Source organism: Elgaria multicarinata, chromosome 4 (genome assembly GCF_023053635.1).
Source record: "Elgaria multicarinata webbii isolate HBS135686 ecotype San Diego chromosome 4, rElgMul1.1.pri, whole genome shotgun sequence".
In the NCBI taxonomy this organism is placed as follows: Eukaryota; Metazoa; Chordata; class Lepidosauria; order Squamata; family Anguidae; genus Elgaria; species Elgaria multicarinata.
In genome coordinates this window covers 128247115-128269662 of record NC_086174.1, presented here as the reverse complement: position 1 = coordinate 128269662, position 22548 = coordinate 128247115, and the positions used below count along the sequence as shown (strand labels likewise).

The 22548-nt window shown below is 42.6% G+C and overlaps 1 protein-coding gene across 1 annotated transcript; it reads right to left on the bottom strand.

Annotated features, from left to right (window-relative positions):
* Positions 1-5473: 5473 nt before the first annotated feature.
* SLC66A3 (solute carrier family 66 member 3) lies at positions 5474-21579 on the bottom strand. The gene is made up of 7 exons (XM_063125836.1): positions 21406-21579; positions 16673-16755; positions 16510-16579; positions 14647-14704; positions 13404-13524; positions 9090-9131; positions 5474-6788 (listed from the first exon to the last, which is right to left on the bottom strand). Exons 1-7 carry the CDS (start codon positions 21552-21554, stop codon positions 6697-6699), a joined length of 615 nt encoding a protein of 204 aa, XP_062981906.1. The 5' UTR covers positions 21555-21579; the 3' UTR covers positions 5474-6696.
* Between the last annotated feature and the right edge of the window lie 969 nt (positions 21580-22548).

Sequence of the window (22548 nt, the reverse complement as noted above, 5' to 3'; positions counted from 1 at the left end):
GTAGGTTTTAGTAATAGCTCAGCACACACTAGGATCTCCTCTTATTCAAGCCCCATTGAAATGAATAGGAATTCAGTGATGCATGGACGAAAATTTCAGTGGACCCGGGCCTATAAGCACCTCTTTTCACTAATACACGATGACTTGCCCACTATATATTCAGTTATATTGTTTAAACACACTTGGTCTAAAACAAAAAAAGGAAAAGCTGTGCATCCCATAACTTAAAATTGTGCCCCAATAGCACAGCAAGAGTATTTATCATTTTGCCTGCTTGCTTTGGACAGTTAAGAGTACAGCATATTTTAAGAAATGCATATTTTGCATACGAAACTTATTGTTGAAACATGTATACAATAAAAGCTGTTTCCATTCACAGAAGGCATACATATTTTATATAAAATTGTTATTTGTGGGAAGATATGAATTGGAAGAAATATATATTTTTAAATAAACTATTTGAGTAAGATAACATAATTCCTGATGTTGGAAAGTTGATTTTTTTAAAAATTAAAAGTATGCCAATTGAACATTTTACATACATTTATCTAGGATTCAGAATGACAAAGGTGGCTGCTATGTGGTTACGGAGAAATGCATATTTTTTAAAAAAATATATTATTGGAATGTAACCCAATATGGGGGAAAGGCTCCCTGTGTTTAATACTGCAGTTTTATGTAGCACCATGTGAGACATGAAGAAATATCGGTCGATCTTTGCCTGCAGATTGTATCTTAAGCATTAATTCAGCTCACTTTCAGAGAATAAATCAAGCTTGGGATAATTAAAAATTACCGATATGTGCAAGACTGGTATAGTCTGTGAGAAAAGCTCCCTCTTGTCAGAAGACTCTGCTGTAGTGTTCAGAGCAATCGGAGATTCTGAAGCATCCGATTCAGTAATTCAATCTCTAATTGCACTCTCAGCCTACAGCATTGGAGATCCCTGGACAGAAGAACTTAAGCACAAAGGCGGCTGCTATGACGTCACTGGATTTTCAGAGATTTTAAAAAGACTGCATTAAGATGAGTTCAGGCCTGCATCTGCACCACAATTTATCAATCTGATGCCATGATTTTCCTTTCTAATAGGAATTTACTAAGTTGCATGCAACAGTGCCTCTATTCATGGATGTCATAATTTAGGGCTTGCAACTCTTTGGGTTAGATTCTGTACCTATCCTGTAGTTCTCAGTGGGGGACTACTGCCATGAAACTGGAACTCTCCTAAATTTGGCAGAAAGACAGCTTGATATTTCAGCAGGAAGGTATAGTTGATGATATAATTTGTACACGGACATCCTTCCGTCTAGCTTTTTAACTGTATATCCCATTCTTCATGAGTTCAGGCTGCTACTTAAGTTCAGAAACAAGACCATTTGTGAAACTCCCAGAGAGCTTTGCCTATAAGAGATATAGAAATTAAACAAATTTGTGTATTACTGGCCAATGCCAAGTTTTTAGAGTGCTAACTCTCACACCGTTGGATTTTATGCTTGACCTACCTGGCAATGTGGTAAGAGCGATAATGGCTTTGGGATAAGAATATCGTCCATGAGGACCCTGCCTAGGTAGTGGGGTAATCTGTGAATATGTCAGATTTGAATGTGTGCATTTCAGGTTGGATTTAAGGTATGCACATTTCAGTTCTAGAATTGCTATCTTCAGTTCTTGTGTGCCAACTTACTAACACAAGGACTTGTAGCAACTCCGAAATGTTGTGAAAAATAGATCAAGTCCTACTCTCTGCTCATGACACTCTGAGACCACACTAACAATGTATAGATATGTCCAGATACACACAGAATGGGAATAACTTGGTAGAGCCTACACACTACAGAAAAGTACTGTGAACACGCTCCATCCTGAAAGATTTGGCTTCTAACAAGGAATTTGGAATGTTTTAGTAAGTTGTACCAATTTCTGTGGGAAATTAATAAGTAGGAACCATTAATGTAGCTCTTAGTTTATTTTATATTTAGATATAGAAAATTCAGAGCAGAAATTGGGGTGGGTGGGGTCTACAGGATTATCATTCCGTTGTTGGATTCTAGTCTGTAAAGCTGAAAATATATCATGAATTCATGAACTTACATGAGCCTGAAAGTGTATAGTGGCAGCAGTATTTTTATGCTGTTTTGTCATTTACAGTTGTGTGAAAAAGAAAGTACACCCTCTTGGAATTGTATGATTTTACATATCACGACATAATAACAACCATCTGTTCCTTAGCAGATCTAAAAATTAGGTAAATACAACCTCAGATGAACAACACCTGACATATTACACCGTGTCATGATTTAACAGAAATAAAGCCAAAATGGAGAAGCCATGTGTAAAAAAGTAAGTACACCCTTACTGCTTCAATAGGAATTAAGATGCTAAGTAGCAGACAGGTGCTACTAATCAAATGCCCGTGATTAATTGCTCATCAGCAAGTATGACCACCTCTATAAAAGCCAAAGTTTTTTTCAGTTTGCTGGTCTGGAGCACTCAGGTGTGTGTTAACACAATGCCAAGGAGGAAGGGCATCAGCAATGATCTTAGAGAAGTAATTGCTGCTGCCCATCAATCTGGAAAGGGTTATAAGGCCATTTCCAAACAATTTAAAGTCCATCATTCTACAGTGACAAAGATGATTCAAAAATGGAAAACATTCAAGACAGTTGCCAATCTTCCCAGGAGAGGACGTCCCAGCAAAATCACCCCAAGGTCAGACCATGCAATACTCGGAGAAATTCCAAAAAAACCCAGAGTTACATCTCAGACTCTACAGGCCTCAGTGAGCATGTTAAATGTTAAAGTTCATGACAGTACAATTCGAAAAAGACTGAACAAGTATGGTTTGTTTGGAAGGGTTGCCAGGAGAAAGCCTCTTCTCTCTAAAAAGAACGTGGCAGCATGGCTTAGGTTGCAAAGTTGCATCTGAACAAACCACAAGACTTCTGGAACAATGTCCTTTGGACAGACGAGACCAAAGTGGAGATGTTTGGCCATAATGCACAGCGCCACGTTTGGCGAAAACCAAACACAGCATATCAACACAAGCACCTCATACCAACTGTCAAGCACGGTGGTGGAGGGGTGATGACTTGGGCTTGTTTTGCAGCCACAGGACCTGGGAACCTTGCAGTCATTGAGTCGACCATGAACTCCTCTGTATACCAAAGTATTCTAGAGTCAAATGTGAGGCCATCTGTCCGACAGCTAAAGCTTGGACGAAATTGGGTCATGCAACAGGACAATGATCCCAAGCACACCAGCAAATCTACAACAGAATGGCTGAAAAAGAAAAGAATCAAGGTGCTGCAGTGGCCCAGTCAAAGTCCAGACCTCAACCCAATAGAAATGCTGTGGCGGGACCTTAAGAGAGCTGTGCATAAACAAATGCCCTCAAACCTCAATGAACTGAAGCAACGTTGTAGAAAAGAGCGGGCCAAAATTCCTCCACGATGATGTGAAAGACTGATTAAGTCATACAGAAAACGATTACTTCAACGTATTGCTGCTAAAGGTGGTTCTACAAGCTATTGAATCATAGAATAGCAGAGTTGGAAGGGGCCTACAAGGCCATCGAGTCCAACCCCGTGCTCAATGCAGGAATCCACCCTAAAGCATCCCCAACAGATGCTTGTCCAGCTGCCTCTTGAAGGCCTCTAGTGTGGGAGAGCCCACAACCTCCCTAGGTAACGTATTCCATTGTTGCACTGCTCTAACAGTCAGGAAGCTTTTCCTGATGTCCAGCTGGAATCTGGCTTCCTTTAACTTGAGTCCGTTATTCCGTGTCCTGCACTCTGGGAGGATCGAGAAGAGATCCTGGCCCTCCTCTGTGTGACAACCTTTTAAGTATTTGAAGACTGCTATCATGTCTCCCCTCAATCTCCTCTTCTCCAGGCTAAACATGCCCAGTTCTTTCAGTCTCTCTTCATAGGGCTTTGTTTCCAGACCCCTGGTCATCCAGGTTGCCCTCCTCTGAACACACTCCAGCTTATCTGCGTCCTTCTTGAATTGTGGAGCCCAGAACTGGACACAATACTCTAGATGAGGCCTAACCAGGGCCAAATAGAGAGGAACCAGTACCTCACGTGATTTGGAAGCTATACTTCTATTAATGCAGCCCAAAATAGCATTTGCCTTTCTTGCAGCCATATCGCACTGTTGGCTCATATTCAGCTTGCAATCTACAATTCCAAGATCCTTCTCGTTTGTAGTACTGCTGAGCCAAGTATCCCCCATCTTGTAACTGTGCCTTTGGTTTCTATTTCCTAAATGTAGAACTTGGCATTTATCCCTATTAAATTTCATCCTGTTGTTTTCAGCCCAGCACTCCAGCCTATCAAGATCACTTTGAAGTTTGTTTCTGTCTTCCAGAGTATTAGCTATCCCACCCAATTTTGTGTCATCTGCAAATTTGATCAGCGTTCCCTGCACCTCCTCGTCTAAATCATTAATAAAAGTGTTGAAGAGCACTGGGCCCAGGACTGAGCCCTGCGGTACCCCACTCATTGCCTCTCCCCAGTTTGAGACGGTTCCATTGATAAGTACTCTTTGAGTCCAATTCTGTAGCCAACTGTGAATCCACCTAATAGTTGTTCCATCTAGCCCACTTTTTGCTAGTTTGTTAATCAGAATGTCATGTGGTACTTTGTCAAAAGCTTTGCTGAAGTCAAGATATATGACGTCCACGGCGTTCCCATGGTCCGCAACGGAGGTTACCTTATCAAAAAAAGCTTGTAAGGTGTACTTAATCATAAGGTACTTAATCATAAGGTGTAGTTTTTCACACATGGCTTCTCCATTTTGGCTTTATTTCTGTTAAATAAATCATGACACGGTGTAGTATGTCATGTGTTGTTCATCTGAGGTTGCATTTACCTAATTTTTAGACCTGCTAAGGAACAGATGATTGTTATTATGTCCTGATATGTAAAATCATACAATTCCAAGAGGGTGTACTTTCTTTTTCACACGACTGTATGTGGTAGTTGCCTGCTAGGGCCCCTATGGTAGACTAATTGGTGGTAGTTGTTCATCCTAATCACAAGCATGTTTTCTTAAAAGTACCTGAATTCAACAGGGCCTACAACTCTGCAAGTATGTTTAGGGTTATAGCCCTTGGTTAATTGGAATCTAGACCGATTAACCAAGACACTCAACACCAGCTTCAATTGGAGTAAATGTTATGTCTGATTGAAAATCTGAACTTGGTTCTCTCCGAGTATCAATATTTTAGCTCCTACAGCACTCTGGCTCTCAGCAACTATGAAGAGCAAGATTGCAAAGCATCTGCATTCTTGCCAAAGGTAGGTCTATGCTGTAGTTCTAGATGACAATAATAGGACGCTAGAAAAGTCCACCTCTGTATTTGGAATGAATGATGCACAACTGCTATACCAAAAGAAGTCACAGAATATTTGCACAAATAAGAGTTAAACACAATGCCTGACACATTGTTTAATATAAAGTAATCCTTTTACTTGCCCAATAGAGTTCTAAATATACAAAGTTTCATGGCTTGCTCCAAAAGGTATATGCATTGTAATAACAGTTCAAGGGAACATTCTTGCTCCACTGGAAGCAAGAAATAGCTGCTGGTTTATTTGGAAACACCATCATTCCTCATTTCTGAAATACCTTACAAAATAAAGTTCTGACTATACATTTCTGCTTTCCAAAGGCTGGGCCTCTTGCTTGTCTGCATCAAATTATGAGGAAACATTGGTCATCTTTTTCAAACCCCCGGCTTTCCATTCACAGCCTTTAACAGCTACACAAATTTTAGGTGGAGATGCAAACCCTATGAATCCGGCTTAGGTGGGTTTCCAGCACACCCAGTTTGACCAAAGCTTACAATAGGGCAATTGTTCATAAGAGTATATGCAGATACAGAAGTCTAAATTGAGAACAAAGCCTACTATTCTTTAAGGTTTCAAGGACTATCCCATTAAATACTATTGTAAGTTGTTTTGAAAGAGTCTTAACTAAAGCGTGTATACAGGCTCCCTCTCTTTGACAGATGCCAACAGAAGAGATGGAGAGAGCCAGCTAACATTGGATATTCAACAAAGTAAGGCTGAAATCCAAAGGACGTTAGCCCCACTTACACGTATTGCAGTCAATGGGACTAGAGCACAACTAACTTTCTCTGGGGCAGGGAAAATAGGTTTATCAAGCCGATGCCAGTCTTTAGTAAGAGTGGTTGTTGTGTATGTGTGTGTGTGCAAACGCATCTAAAATGCTTACTAAGAATGCTGCAGCCTCTACAATAGTCATACATGGTAGAGGGATAGAGTTAGGAATAAGACAAACTGGAATTTTACAGATGTGCTGACAACTAAAGGAAGAACAGTTATTTCACAGGAACGTTCAGAAATGGAGTTCTGAAAAGTTGATAAAACATTTCAGAGGTAAAAGCATACACATATATACACACTAAGCAGAACAGTCCTAAAATACTGCCCATCCATTAGCATTTCTTACAAAACAACATGCCCACCAGGTGTGAGCAGCACAACGGACTTTGGAGCTTTGCTACTGAATTCATATTGACCCATCTATCTTCAGTGTATAAACGCCAGCAGCTTCCCCATTAAATGGAGTGTTCTTCTACTGAAACTTGATGATACTTTGGTCTTAGATTGCTTCCATTCTTCCTTTAGGTCCTGGCTATTTAAAACAGGCAGAAGAGCTCCCATCTTAGTCATGCTTCTTGGCTGGCTTCCTGTAGTGCAGTATAGTTGCTATGACCCATACATTAAGGGCCAACATGACGATGAAACGAACCAGAACTGGGGGGGGGACAAAAAGCGTATAGTTAAATACTTATTTTTCCATTTTACTCTACAATCTGTTCAGATGACACGTTGAGCATTTTGAGATAAACATGGCTTAGCGTGTCGTGTGAACCATTCCTCATCGTGATGGCTTCCATGATTTAAACATAGCTTAGCGTGTTGTCTGAACAGGCCCATAGTTAAGCTAAGAGTTTATGTCAACCTAACAACACAATTCCTACTCAAGACCATGACAACTCAAATGTCCTATTTTCTTTTGACTTTGTCCAGCAAGGTGAAGTCCACACTAACAGGCATATTTTTGCGCACAACCCCCCTTCCCGGACTGGGAACCACATGATGTCCACCTTATTATGCAAATAGGTTCAGATAGGTGTTTTGATGCACAATTTGATGCTGGATACTGAACATCTAGTACAATCCCCTGTGGGAGTGGGATGGCAGTGTATTGATTGGGATGTGCATCCCTATCCATTTTGCCACTATTCATTAATAATAATAAAGTGACTGCTTAAGGAGTAATTCCATGTATGTTTAGACAGAAAAAAGTCTTACAGCTCCAAACATTCTCCACCCAGTCTTGCTGGGGACTGTAGGACGCTTTTTTGTCTAAACATGCATAGGTTTGCATCCTAAATCACTTTTATAGCTCTATTTGTATTCAGAGTAAAGTCAGATTCCCACAACAGCTATACTAATCCCTCATTTTAAAACAAGTTCAAAAGGCAGATGCGTCCAAAACAATTCAAGATTTTTTTCTCTCGGTGATACAGTCTTAAAGAAATACAGACACTTGCAAAATCCCATTTTTTCCCTTCCAAACAGAAGTAGTTGGCTGTACTGAACTAAATGCCATGTCATTCCTAGCGAGTAACTGATACAAAAATGTGCAAATTCATTAGTCTCAATAGGCAAGATGGATTAGAGAGGGGCTATATAGCTCAGTGGTAGTGCACATGTTTTGCATGTTGAAGATCCCAAGTTCCAAGCATTTCTAGGCAGGGCTGGAAAAATCCCTGCCTGAAACCCTGGAGAAGTATTGACGATACTTGCTAGATGGACCAAGGGTCTGACTTGGTGGTCCAGTTTGCACGTGGTGAGAACCCACTGCGAGTGAATTTCCCCATGGGTTTTTCATCATGGTGATGGCTGCCATTTTGAATACTCAGGGTGAACCATATCTTCTTGTTATATTCCAGCCCAGCAAGGGTGGGTTGTTGGGGGAGTTGACAAGCTACCCACAACCCTAAAACAGCCCATGGGTTCTTGGCGGCTTGCCAACCACCCAACAACCCACAGTCGCTGGGTTCATAAGTAACAAGAAACTTCAGCGGTGGGAGGGGTTTAGGTTGGCAACCTACCATTGCTAATAAGCCACAGTGGGCTGCAGTAATCAAGTGAACCAGGGTCAGTAAAAGGCAGCTCCCTATGATCCTGGGGGCTGATTACAGAGGCAGCTAGGAATGAATCAATAGCCTTATTCAAACATTCCAAGCCTCATGCAACGAAGATCACGTGAGGGAGATGTGTGCCCAGGCCTACCACCCTCCATGTGTTGGGAGGGTGAAGAGCAAAGGTTCGCAGTGAGGTGCCTGCTACATGCATGGTGGCTCCTCAGACCTCACATGGTTGAAAGCCCTGCACAAGTCCAGTAAGGCTCCCCACTAGAGACTTTCATCCTCCAATGCGTGAAGAATCTGCCTGATGCCAACCCAGCCATATTTCCGGTGTCAGGTTAAGATGTTCCTCTATTCCCAGGCATTTGAAGGGGTTTTAATGTCAGCTGTTTTATCAGGACTTGGTAACTTACTGTAACTGGGGTGGGGTGGGGGCTGTTTTTCTGTTCTTAAATTTTGTGTGCTAAAGATTTGATTATATTTTTGTTACATTGTATTTTTCAGCTGTATTTTTCGTGAACTGCCCAGACAGCTTTGGCTATTGGGCGGTATAGAAATGAAATGGTGTGTGTGTGTGTGTGTGTGTGTGTGTGTGTGTGTGTGTGTGTGTGTGTGATGGGGCTGTGAGGCATGGGGCAAGACCAACGAGCATGTCTCCGCTTTCCCCTCATTGCGCCTGGGCTAAAACTCCTGAAAAAGGGCTAATGCTTTTAAGCATTTTGCTTCCTTTCTGTTCTGAATGATGTAGAGCTCTGTTAACAGAAAAGCCTGCCTCTCTCACCCCATCAAAACCTGGGCCCAAAAAGCGCCTCTTTACCCACCAGGCAAGAATCTCCTGTCTGCAGAACAAACTGCAATTGACAGACACGCATGTATGCACAAAATATCACAATATTACCTGTAACATCCTTTGTCGTCATTAAAGTTGTAAATATTCTTGCTGTAATTGAGACAGAACATGTTAGCATACTTTAAATATCTAAAAGCTGAAAGTTGTCAAGCAAATACTCTGGTTGACCCTTTGAAATTAATTCATGGATCCCCCAAGATAGTCAAGCGGTTGATTATTTGTATGCCTGCTTTACTTCAAGTGACATGGTTTAATCTAGGGACAGGCAGACCCAACCCCAGACACAAGATATTTTGCTAATCTTATCCAAGTTTTCTCTTTCAGTTTTTCAGATGTTTCTTCTTCTGTATTAGATTCAAAACCCTGCTCTGGGTAATGTTTGCCAAAGACTCCAGCCCCAGCTTGAATCTACTTTGCCTATAATGGGTGTGTTCAGATGTCACTTGGCTTAATAAGCTACGCACAGCAGCTTGTTTTCTAAATAGTCCACGATGCCCCCATAAATGAATACATCAATAAACCACTGTTCATAGTTTATTACGCTATTGTGTGTAATTTGCATTATCCCCCCGCCCCATGTCCTGCAGTGGTCTTCCCACCCGAGCAAACTAGTACCCCACCTTCCCTTCTGGTGTTTAAGCCTCATACGCAAGTGCATAGTAGCCCATTTAAGCTGTTCAAAATGCCGCAGTAGTGCTCTTTCGCTCATTTGCTAAAGCATAGTTGCGCATGTAACCTACAGTTCCTACCACAGTAGCCAGCTTCAGCTGTTCCCAAAATTGCAGTAGCACTATTCCCCTACAAACAGAACACCCATGAAAAACAAAATAGTGGCACAATCTGAACCGCTCTTGCCGTGTGACTATAGACAAGCAAATTAACCTACAGCACCCAGCAAATGGCACAATAACCCACAATAGGTTAAATAACCCTTATTATAGACTGTGGGTTTTCTGTGTGGGTTATTTAGGGGAAATAAGCCATTGTGGATTAAAAAAAAACCCAACAGACGACACGATAACCCACAATAGGTTAAATAAACCATTGCCATTTATTTAACCCATCTTGAGTTAACATGTCATCTGAAACCACTCCCAACAAAATATCCGGTGTTAGTGAAAGGCAAATGGTGCCCACAGCACAGCTGAGAAATCACCATCCATGTTTTGTCTAGGTAGGAATGTGAGTAGCCCTCTGAGAATGCCATTAGGCTGACAAACTCTTTTAGCTTCCCTTAACATTCCTCAGAGGTCTATTCTGAACAGAAACTTCCAAATTTGACTCAGGTTTTTTTTTTTTTTTTTTGCTTTTGGGGCAGTTCTTTGAAGATTCTCTGTTTGTAAGGACTGAAGTAGAAGATTGCTGCTTTAAGCTACTAATGCTACTATTTCCCAACTACTAACTTAAAGAATTGGCCACACTCTAAAGCTAGCTTTCATTAGTAGATGAAACAATCAATTAAGCATTTGCTGATTAAGGGAGGAGGGTCAATTTTCACCAGTCATTGGCAAGGCTGCAAGTTAAGCACATACTGGGTGTTTTAAAGGCAATTTTGTCTTTGATATGATACTGCAGTAGTAACTGAAAATACTAAAAATGGTCTTTACTGCTCACAATGAGTGGTAGCTTGTGTTTTATTATGTTACTTTATACATTCTTCACAGTGTAATCCTACATGTTTCTACACAGGCATAAGTCACACTGACTTCAATGGGACTTACTCACAGGTAAGTGTGTATAGGATTGTAGCTTCAAATCCTCAGAAGGCCAAGGCTGAGGTTTTGGTAATATGCAAATATATTTAAAGTTTTAACATCTGCCTTTAACTCATTGATCAACTAAATTTAATTTCCTAACAGCCTTAATCAGCAGCATTTCAAAGACACTGGTTGAGAGATGAGATATTTCATAGCATATCTATGCTTCTTAAAGTCTGATATCAATACTCTCACTAGTCACTGGGGGGAAATACCAAACTTATTTTGCATATCCAGTTCAATGTAGCTTACACAAGGCCCCTAGGCAATCTCCCATCCAGATGCTGATCAGGCCAAGGGCCTGTTCAGCTTAACGAAGTCAACACATCCTGCCCTCACATCATTCTCCAGGACTACATAGTTCTGCCCATAAACCTTTCTGCGCACTCACCAATAACCCATAAATAACTACTGACCCTTTGTATGCTAATTAGCATGGTAGAAAAGGTAGTGGTTGGCTTGCTTAAATAGGGTGACCATATGAAAAGAAGGACATGGCTCCTGTATCTTTAACAGTTGCATAGAAAAGGGAATTTCAGCAGGTATCATTTGTATATATATGGAGAACCTGGTGAAATTTCCCTCTTCAACACCACAGTTAAAGCTGCAGGAGCTATACTAGAGTGACCAGATTTAAAAGAGGGTGGGGCACCTGCAGCTTTAACTGTGGTGATGAAGAGGGAATTTCACCAGGTTCTCCATATATAAAAATGACACCTGCTGAAATTCCCTTTCCAATACAACTGTTAAAGATACAGGAGCTCTGTCCTCCTTTTCATATGGTCACCCCAGCTTAAATTATATGGTCTCTCTTCCCTTCAGTAGGGTTATAAAAAGGTGAAGACAAATAATTGTCAAATCAGGCATACTTTTCCTTATTTTCCGAAAAGCATTACCACCACCCCACCAATCTCTTCAGCAACTTTCCTCCAACACCCAACCTGCACTTCCTGTTATCCCCCTGCCCTACCCTAAAACCATAAACTAGGGTGACCATACGGAAAGGAGAACAGGGCTCCTGTATCTTTAACAGTTGCACAGAAAAGGGAATTTCAGCAGGTGTCATTTGTATGCATGCAGCACCTGGTGAATTTCCTTCTTTATCATAAGAGTTAAAGCTGCAGGAGCCCTGCCCTCTTTTGTATCTGGTCAGTCTAGTATAGTTCCTGCAGAGCAACACAGAGAAAAGGAAAAGAGAGGGCCGGAAAAAAATATCAGCAAATTCTTCATCCTTTAATTCTTATCTTCACACGCTCAAGAGACTTTCTAAGTTTTTGAGGCCTTTTGGAAATTCATGTCTCTGGTACGTGCTGAACCAAGTTGAGCATGCCCTGCATATATACTTGTTATCTTCAACAACTGGTATCAATGGTTGCTTGCTTTCCACTTTCCTCTCCATTCCTTCTCCTATCATGTCTCTTAGATTGTGAGCCTGTAGGCAGAGACTGTTTTTTTCTCTTTTAATTTCTGAACCATGCTTAGTAAATTTTAACTGCTTTTCCCTTGCTTCCCCCTTATGCCTGGAACCGAAAATAGCCTCTGTCTATTTTAGACTATAAGCCCTTCTGTCCTACCAGTTCTTTGTGAAACAGCCATATACTGTACGTAGATGGTGAGATAGCTTCTGGCTTGGGATGGTTAGCTGAACTGCCCCTTCAGGATAGGCAGCCTGTACAGCAAAATATTCCCAGATTCCTTGAATTCTGGAGGGGGAAGATGCTTCCCTTATTAAACACGGTCCTGCAGACTATGCAAAAAGCAACATTTAAAAGCAACTATTACATAAACGCAAAGTTTTCATTTATTTTTTCCCCTTTAGATTTCATACAGAAAAGAAAATGAAATAAACTTAAACATAGTATCCTTCCCTTTCCCTCCCTCTGCCTCATAGGAAATCAATGATCATATTATATCTATTACAAAATATATCATTCTTCAGATCTTGAGCATTTCTTTCCTTTCTTTATAGGTCAGAAAAATTAAATTAATCAACCCCAAGAGAGGTACCTTTCATTATGACAACCAAACAGATTTAAATGCTTTTGGAATTTCATTCTCCCATTCTCATTCTACAAAGCCAAAGAGGATTTCCTTCCTCTTATGTCACATTCTTATTTTGTTCTCACATATAAGAACATAAGAAGTGCCCTGATGCTGGATCAGACCAAGGGTCCATCTAGTCCAGCACTCTGTTCACACAGTGGCCAACCAGCCATTGGCCAGGGATGAACGAGCAGGACATGGTGCAACAGCACCCTCCCTCCCATGTTCCCCAGCAACTGGTGCACACAGGCTTATTTGCTTCGAATACTGGAGATAGGACACAACCATCAGGGCTAGTAGCCATTGATAGCCTTTGCCTCTAGGAATTTATCCAACCCCTTTTAAAGCCATCCAAATTGTTGGCCATCACTACATCTTATGGTAGTGAGTTCCTTAATTTAACTATGTGGTGTGTGAAGAAGTACTTCCTTTTATTTGTCCTGGATCTCCCACCAACCAGCTTCATGGGATGACCCCGGGTTGGGAGACACCAGAAATCAAGTTAACCATTTTCTTTAAACTGAAGGAGTGGAGAAGAGAAGAAGCTCGAGATTCTACTTACTTGCACAGGTAAATGAAGCTAAGCCCCAAGTGGTAGCACTCACTTGTCCGGAATCTTTCGTCTGCCAAAGACAACGGAGCTGAGCCAGCTTACTTGCTGCACTGACCAGAGTGCTCATGTTCTGCAGAGGAGCAAGAGGTGAAGCACAACTGTCATAACAAAGAGCAGAACTGGTACATGGGGAAGTGCCACGGCTCAGTGACAGAGCAGTTCTTCTGCATGTAGAAGGTCCCAAGTCGAAGCTCTGGCATCGCCAGTTCAAAAAGATTTCAAACACCAGGACTCAGAATAACATCGACTTGTGACTTTGGAGAGCTGCTGCCAGGCAGGATATGTGGCACTGGGTGCAATGGACAACCGGTCTGACTCAAGTTAAGGCAACTCCTTAAGAGAAAGTAACTCTTAGGTAGGTTGACCATATGGCAAGGAGGACAGGGCTCCTTACCTTTAACAGTTGTATAGAAAAGGGAATGTCAGCCGGTGTCATTTGTATGCATGCAGCACCTGGTGACATTCCCTCTTCATCACAATGGTGAAAGCTGCAGGAGCCCTGCCCTCTTGTGTATCTGGTCACTCTAGTATAGCTAGAGTCTATACAACTGTTAAAGATACAGGAGCCCTGTCCACCTTTTCCTATCGTCACCCTATCTTAGATGAGTTGATCTACTCTGAACCTTTGGAGATTAGGGCAACAATCCTATACACCAGCGTCCCCCAACCCAGTGCCCTCTGGATGTGTTAGATACAACTCCCAGTATCCTCCAGCCAGCCCTGGAGGGCGCCTGGTTGGGGAAGTTTACTACACATACTTATCTGCAAATAAATCCCACTGAATTCAGTGGGCTTGCCGTCTAAGAATGCATATGTAGGATTGGGCAGTAAGGGTGCTTTTAGACTTAAAAACAAATAGAATGTCAAATGCTAACATGGTTAAACAGAGCCTACCCAACCCCTGATCAAATGAAGTCTACCGGTAACTTACAATAACACTCTTGCACTCTAAGGAAGTCAAATGGAACCTGAAGAGCTCCTTCAACCCACGCTCACATACAAGGTACAGAATAAAGAAATTGTTAAAATGGATTGGCTGACCAAATGTTTGCCGATCACAGGCAGATGGATTTCCCCCCGTGTGTGTGTGTGTGTGTTTTTTCATTAGCATTAAGAGCTAGAACTAATGTGTGATTGCCAGGAACAATAGATAGATAGATAGATAGATAGGCACATTCCTTCAACTACTTACCATACTCAGGTCAATTATCCATTTCTGCAGAGTTAGCATGTACCATCCTGCCACAAATCTAAACTTGCAGGTTAAGTTACATACAGGTGATGGCAATTAGAGGGTCATGTGATATATTCTGGTTTTATAGCAGGGGTGCAGAAGCTCAGGCACCAAATCAACCCCTCCTGGGATCATAATCCAGCCCTCAGGACCCACCCCTTTCTTCCAACCACCGATTGTTTGGTGGTTACCCTGCTTTTGTGCACTTTTACCCCTATTCTGAAAGACTGAAATGCCCCTCCTAAGCCTTGCTTATTAGCAATAAGTAGAACGCTAAGCTTAAATATGCTGCTATTTTGGGGTATTCTTTGCCCTATCCCCTTTGGCTTCGCCCACCACTGGAGAACGTCTCTGAAATGGAATCTGACCCTCAGGCTGAAAGGTTCAACTCCCCCTTTTATAGTATAATCTGGTTTTTAATTATTAAAATGTATTTATATCTCGTTTTCTAGTTTTAAAACCGGGCCACTTGAAAATATATATATTAAGGAATCTATTAAAAACCAGTAAGAAATCACTAAAAGATCATCCAATCTGCAGATAAAGACCTACCTAAATACAAACATCTTCTGCACACAGCAATATAGGGTGAAGCAAAAACATTCCACCCCCAGTTTACTAGGATCTACCTGTCAGGAAAGTCCAGAACCACATGGTGTCCACAAGTTTCATTCCAGCCAGACAATCCCAAAAGATAGTATGGTTTATGGTATCAAAACCGCTGACCAACAAAATTAGCAGAGATGCTTCCTGTATCCGGTTCCCAGTACAGATCATGCATAAGGATGACCCTCTCATTCAAGATCCAAACTGAAATGGGTCTAAATAACCAGCATCATCTAGAAATGCCTCAAGTTAGGTGGCCACCATTTGCTCAAATATGGTGCCCAAGAATGGAATGTTAGAGACCAGCAAGTGACACTCCAACACAGTAGGATCATTGACAGGTTTCTTTAGTATCAGTCTTACCATTCCCACTTTCAAGCAGGCTAGCTTCTCACCTTCTCCCAGAGAATCATTTGCCACCCTCTTAACCAACTCAGCCATATCCCCTCTTTCAAAATAATAAGATGACTCTAGAAGACTTTAGAACCTGAAACCAACAAGCGGCCTAGAAATATTATTTAACAACAACACATTTGCTTCTACCAGTAAAACAGTACATTTTTTCTCCTGATTCTGATTTGTTGAGTCAAATAATTTCAATGCATTGCAGAAGAAAAAAAAAACAGCACCAACATCCCTCATTGGCCTCATTCGGACAATCAGCAGAGGAAACAGCAAAGCATGGGTTGTTTTTTCCATGCATGCTGAACATCTGACCAGCATTTCCATAATTATCCATGCTTCTCACCCACCCCACAACCCACACTGCAAGCCATGGGTTGTAGGGTGTGCAAGAAGCCACCCCTGCCATGCACCGGTTTCAGACAATGCAGCACAGTTATTAGGGAAATGCTTTTTATGCAATTGGCCGATGTGTGTGTGTGTGTGTGGAAACAACCCATAGTGTGTTGTTTTCCCCACTGATCGTTGTTGTTGTTCAGGAATAGCCCAGGTGGGTCTTGCTATGGACTATTTCTGCCATGATGTGGGCTGTCTGGGCTCCTCTAAAGTCCTTAAACACTAGCTCAGAGAAAGCACTTGCAAATGCGACAGCTTAATTCCCTGAAAAACTTTGGGATGAGATCCGGAAAATATGCACATCAAATCCGAAATGTGCACTTTGGGTTGGGGTTTCATTCCTGAAGAGAGAATGCCAATGGAACTGCCAGAAATGCTGTAAAAATAGAAATGAATAAACAGATAATTAAAGGATACATGACTGTGTAAGGCAAAGCATGCTTCATTTTGCCACTGTAATGCAGAACAAACAGCAAAAGAATGACATCTGAAATGAAAAATTGGATCATTATGGCATGATTGAGAAAAACAAAGGATGATACAACAATGGAAGGAGAGGGGATACAATGACATGTACTACCTTGCACAATGATGATGGGATATTCTACATATGTTGGCAGAGGATAATTGTAATAACTCATGTATCGCAGGCATACAAGGAAGCTGAAAGGGAAAGGAATAACTTCAATCACTGTCTTAAGCACACTTAAATGAATATCAAGTTCCATTTTTTATATTAAACAGCCAGTTCTTACATAGCAATCCTGGTTTATCAGACTGAAAATGGGTTGTGTCCTTGCCTGCTTCCTCGTCACCCCTCCCATGCACACCCAATTTCAATGAAGATGTCCTAATTTTTTTAACTACAGTTTACCATGACACCCAAACTGGGAAACTGTAGGTAAAAGGCTGCCTCGAAATCAGGACATAAAACTAGGAGCTGATCTCCTCCTCTGGTGGGTCAGAAGGACAGTGCACTATAGTGAGGGAGAAGGGGAGTTGGAGGACTGAGGAACAGGAAGTCAAGTGGGCACAGGGATACTAGGCCTGGAATCTACACCTGCTACGCTGCTGAACCCTTAAGTATTGTGTAGAAGGCAAATTCTGCCAGGGGTGATTTTTACTATTACTGCAATATTGTTGTAAGAAATTATAAATGCAATGTGAAAAGGCATATTTTAGGCAACCATTGCATTACGCATGCCAGAGAGAAACGGCTGCTTTCTGAACCAAAGTTTGCTCTTGCCCTATTACTGTCAGACAGCTTATATCAGGTCACGATGAAAATAATTCTGGCGCCGTAAGGTACAAGACCTGCCCCAGACAGGTCTAAACTACTGGGGAAAAATCGCAGAGAACAAGTTGTGAGATTGCTATAGAATTGCTATATTTATTGCTAATAAATATAGAACTGTAAACAAGATTTCACCAACTCTGAAACCAAGAAGGTTTTACTTTGATTGTAAAGAAGGGTCTTTCAAGAGGCTAAACCACCTTATTTAAACCAATCAGGGAGCTTAGAGTGTTATAGTTTCCATTTACAGCAACAGGAGCTGGCAAAATATGACAGTATAAAACAGAGTCTTGCCCAAAATGCCATGTTCTGCCTTCATTACTGATTTCTGGGGTCCCCTGCAGCAACATTTGGAGGGTCTTTGAATGAAGACAGATCTTTCACCAGTAAATACAGTAAGCTAATTCTATTCTCTCACTATTTCCATATTAAGGCTGGCATGTGTGTGAATGGTATTTTATTAATAAAAGAATTATTTCCTGTTTCAAGTTGTTGTCTGTATGACTCAGTACTTCTAAAGCACCAAAGACAGACAACATATCTGAACCTAAGCCAAATAGACAGGAAGTATGGGCCTGTCTCTAGTAAGCAGGGGATCTGTTAATTATATTTATTATCTTTAAATGTTTCCCCCTTACATTGCGCACAGCTAAGACTAAGGCAGTAACAAGGACCAAGAAGCAGGGAAGAAGTTGGATTTCACATGTTTTTGAATGAGCCACTCAATTCTGGCTTTTAGTCAGTGTATGTTTGCCAACAGTTTCAAGTTTCTGGTGAACAAAAAGACACTTGCTGAGCGATACAAAGCTCTTGAGGACTCTGATGCACACATGTGCTCCATTCACAAATAATGGGAAAACTTAGGTTTACTGCTATGAGAACAAGCTGCAATTAGCCTGGGCTAACACAGCTTGATCCTGGTTTGTTCTCACTAGCCATAGTTTAAACAAACCACAGTTTCCCCCAGTTTGGACATCACAGTCAACTGTGTTTAGCTAAAAATTTAAAGTGGAAACGTCTGATCTCCTCCAGCATGCAAAAGAGGAAGCTCAACTTTCCAGAATAATCATTTGTGAATATTGGGCTGCTACTTCATGAACATAATCTATATGTTAATTGTGAGAAGGAGGCTCTAGACAAATAAAATGAAATAGGGCTGCCCCTGCCCCTAATGGCACATAATGTCCTCGTCCCTGATGTCCACATGTTGAGTAAATGTCCACAGAGAGGCAGCTTCCACACATAGGCTTTCCATGTGAGATGGAAATCCAATCACACTGTGTTCCAGCTTGCACTGTCCCAGTGTAGACACTCATACTTAATGCATGGATGTCAGGGGCCGCGAAGTTGCACACTGTTCAGGACAGGGCCAACAATTCAAACACCATGCAAGCAGGGCTACACTCTACCTACAACAGGGGTGCTAAAATAGGTTGGCATTTTCGGCCCTGCCACTTTTGCTTTAGGCTCTGCACACCACTGACACATGGCACACGAGAGTTTCTCCAAAATATAATTCGGCCCTTAAATTGATAGAGGTTGAACACCTCTGGCCTATAATCTGCAGGACGGTAAAGAGGGGCATTGCCAAAACATGTGAGGTACAACTTCAGCACTGAGCTAATTGCGGCGAGCTAGCGTCTCAGCGGGTGTCTTGACATCCAAAAAGTCTTTCCTTACTGGTATAAGAGAATAAGGATTCAGCCTTACAAATACATCTAGTAAAGTTACTAGCTTCCCTGTCTACATTATATTCACATGTGGCATTGCAATAGCCTGGGGAGGAAATTGCCTGCAGCCCCACCTAGAGTCAGTTCTCAGACACCGCAGGTAACCAGGCAAGGACTTATTTGCAAGTCTGCAAGGAAGGAAGGGCAAATCCCAAAAGAATACTTTGTAGAAAGGCAGGATAACCAATCATTACTAATGTTACTAACAGATGTAGGCTCTCCGGTCACAGGTGTTTGTATAAGGAGCTAGCTTTCCCAGAGTAAGGTGTGCCTTAGCTCTCAGTTAACACAGACCATGAAAAAGCCCTGGAACGCCTACTGGTTGAGTCTTCAAATGCACACTGGTACATTCAGCACAACTGCACTGAAGCACAGGAAGAAGGTATTATTTTTGCCGTGGTGCTGTGATCTAATATGAGTCACTAAGGGTAAGGAAACTTTTCTATGCCAAGTAGCCTGGAGATTTGAGAAACATTTTCTTTAAAAAGGACTTAAGCTGGAAGTTCACCCTGGGGGTGTCCTTATTTATTTATTTATTTTATTATTGCATTTATATCCCACCTTATTTCCTCCAAGGGACCAAGGCAGTGTACATAATCCTCCTCCTCTTCTCCATTTTATCCTCACAACAACAACCCTGTGAGGTGGGCTGGGCTGAGAGTGTGTAACTGGCCCAAAGTCACCCAATGAGCTTCCATGGCCGAGTGGGGACTAGAACCCGGATCTCTCAACTCCCAGTCCAACACTTTAGCCACTTCACCACACTGGCTCATGAGGTTGCGTTGGCACCTCACGCATCCCTTATCCCGCACTTGCGCTCCTGCTGGTTTTCTCCACAGCAAGGAGCGAGCATTGGGTTTACCTCTGAAGAAGCCGCCCCATGATGCTGCACTTGCGCATCACTGCACGAGCACCGCTGGGCATCCCCCACTTTTTTTTTTTTAAAAAAAACATTTTACCTTAAAAAAAAAAACCTTTAAGCATTTCTCCAGCATTGGCTTCCTTCTGCCCATCCTGGAGAAGTGTGGAGACGTTCCAGCAGCCATTCGGCTGGCTGGCCTGCCCCCTCCTCCCCGTCCGGTGATGGAGACCAATCCGAGTTGGGACGCAACAACACCAGAGCAAGGCAACAGACGGCAGATGCTCATTGCAAGAGGAAAAAGCCGGGGTAAGTCCCTGACTTTTTACATTTGGAGCATCAGGGGAAAGCTCTGGAATGGCTCCGCAATGGCCGCTGCGTCATATAACCAACTCAGCGCCACCGCAGAACCACCCCGGGGCTTTCCCCTCAGCAAGACATCCCCTGGATGAGCTTAGATAGGAAAAGGCTATCTGGACTCAGTGGATAATAAGGAAATGTAATCTGCACATGCTCAACGGCAATGTTTGTATTTTAACATTTAAAAAATCCCCAGAACTGGAAACAGGACTGGGATTGAGCTCTGGTTCAAACTAAGCCTTCTATGTGCTTCCCTTTTTCCCATAAATTTTTATTTTGAAAAAGCCAACCTAAAAAAAGAACACATGTAACATAACAAGATCACTAAAGAAATAAACAAATTCAATAATTTTAATTCTGAGTCTCTCAGAGATATGCTTGTGGAACAACTAGAGAAAACGGCCTAAGTAAAACATCACTATCTAATGAAAGTATGAAAATATAAGTTATATAGCAAACAACCATGGCTCACATTCCTCTTCCATTCAGAACGCCAGAGCTCAGCCCTGGAAAATATGAAGCATCTGGTCTGGAGGCTTATACCATGCCACAATCTTGCTGAAGCTGAGTGTGTCTGGGCACACTCCAGACTTCCCAAAGCAATGCCCTCCAGATGTTCTGGACTACAACTCCCATCAGCACAAGCCAGCATGGCAGATGCGAGTTTTAGTCTAAAACACCTGGAGGGCACACGGCTAGAGAAAGGCTGAATTGAAGACGCCTGGGATGATGCACACCCGATGATGCACACCGACTTAAGTTCTATCGTGGAGGAAAGGCGGGAAATCAAGTGTAATAACGCATAAGTGGGGAGTACTTCTGGGCATGTTCAGAGTGCCTTTTCTTCATCACAGCGGAAATACAAACACGGATGGAATGGAAGGGGGGGCGAAGAGTTCACACTCATGCCTGAGCCCCCTTCCCCCACTCTCTCTCTATAGAGGTGATCCATTCGGGGAAAGTTCTTCCATGTCTCCCCAAAAACAAGAGAAAAAAAGAGCCCGCGGAACTGGTTGCCGGAGATCTTTCTGCTGCTGCGGGGAGGAGGAGGAGGAGGAGGGTCCCCTTACCCGCTCAGTTCCAGCACCAAACTCTCCAGGCTGACTCCCCGGGCGGATTTGGCGGCGATCAGGGCGGCTCCCTGGGGCAGCTTGAGCACCAGGCACACCAAGATCGTGCTCCAGTTGGCCACGTCCAGCAGCAGCGAGGCCGGCGCCATCGCGACGCTCCGCTGCCTGCGAGGCGACGACCGTGACTCCGACCGAGGAAAGGAGCCCAGCCGCCACCTCCTGCTCGGGCGAGCTGGTCGGGGGAAAACGCCCTGTGGGAGGAGAACAACGAAAATAAATATGACGACGTGGTGCACGCTGGCGGAGATGGCTTTCCCCACACAGAGGAGGCGGGCTGTTCCCCCGCTGAGGGCTCGCCTGGCACCGCTTTGCCCCCGTCTTCCTCCTTTCCCCTTGTTTTGATTTCTTTTTTGGCCCGGTTCAGGCAACACGCTAAACCATGCTGCATAACCACAAAAAGGTTAATGGAATGCATTAAGGTGCATTCCATTAACGCACCTTAATGCATTAATGGAATGCATCCCCTTAACCATTTTGTGGTGAAGCAGCATGCCTGAACGGGGCCATTTTTAAACCTAATTTTGCTTACTCTACCTTTTTGTACCCTTCTTTCAAAAAGAAAATCCGTTCTCCCCGGCTATGGCTTTTCCTGGCGTTCTTTTCTCGCAAAGAAAACCGAAAATGTTCGGAAACGCGAAGGGCGTAATATTGGGGCTGCCAACTTCTTGGCTTAAGCGCCACTCCTGTGCCCTTGGCAGCATGAAGTGCACGCACTAGGAACTCGTGGAGCCTACATTAACAGCAGGAAATTCTTTTAGGGCGCAATTCTGGACAAGTTTAAACAGAAAAACGGTCCTACAATTCCCAGCATTCTCCAGCCAGGCATGCTGGCTGCGGCATGATGGGAGTTATAGGACTCCCCCCCCCCCCATGTCCCGACGTGCATAGGAATGTGTCCTATATCTAATTAACCAAACCCCCTGCTTACTAGTAACAGGCCCTTACTTCCTCCTGGCTTGCTTTCAGAGAGTTGTGGTTTGGCTTATGGTGCAAGGAATCACTGAATCGTTCAGGCAATTATTTAAAATAGGAAATAATTATTTTGTTAAAGAAAATAACATACACACCTTTCATTCAGCCTTT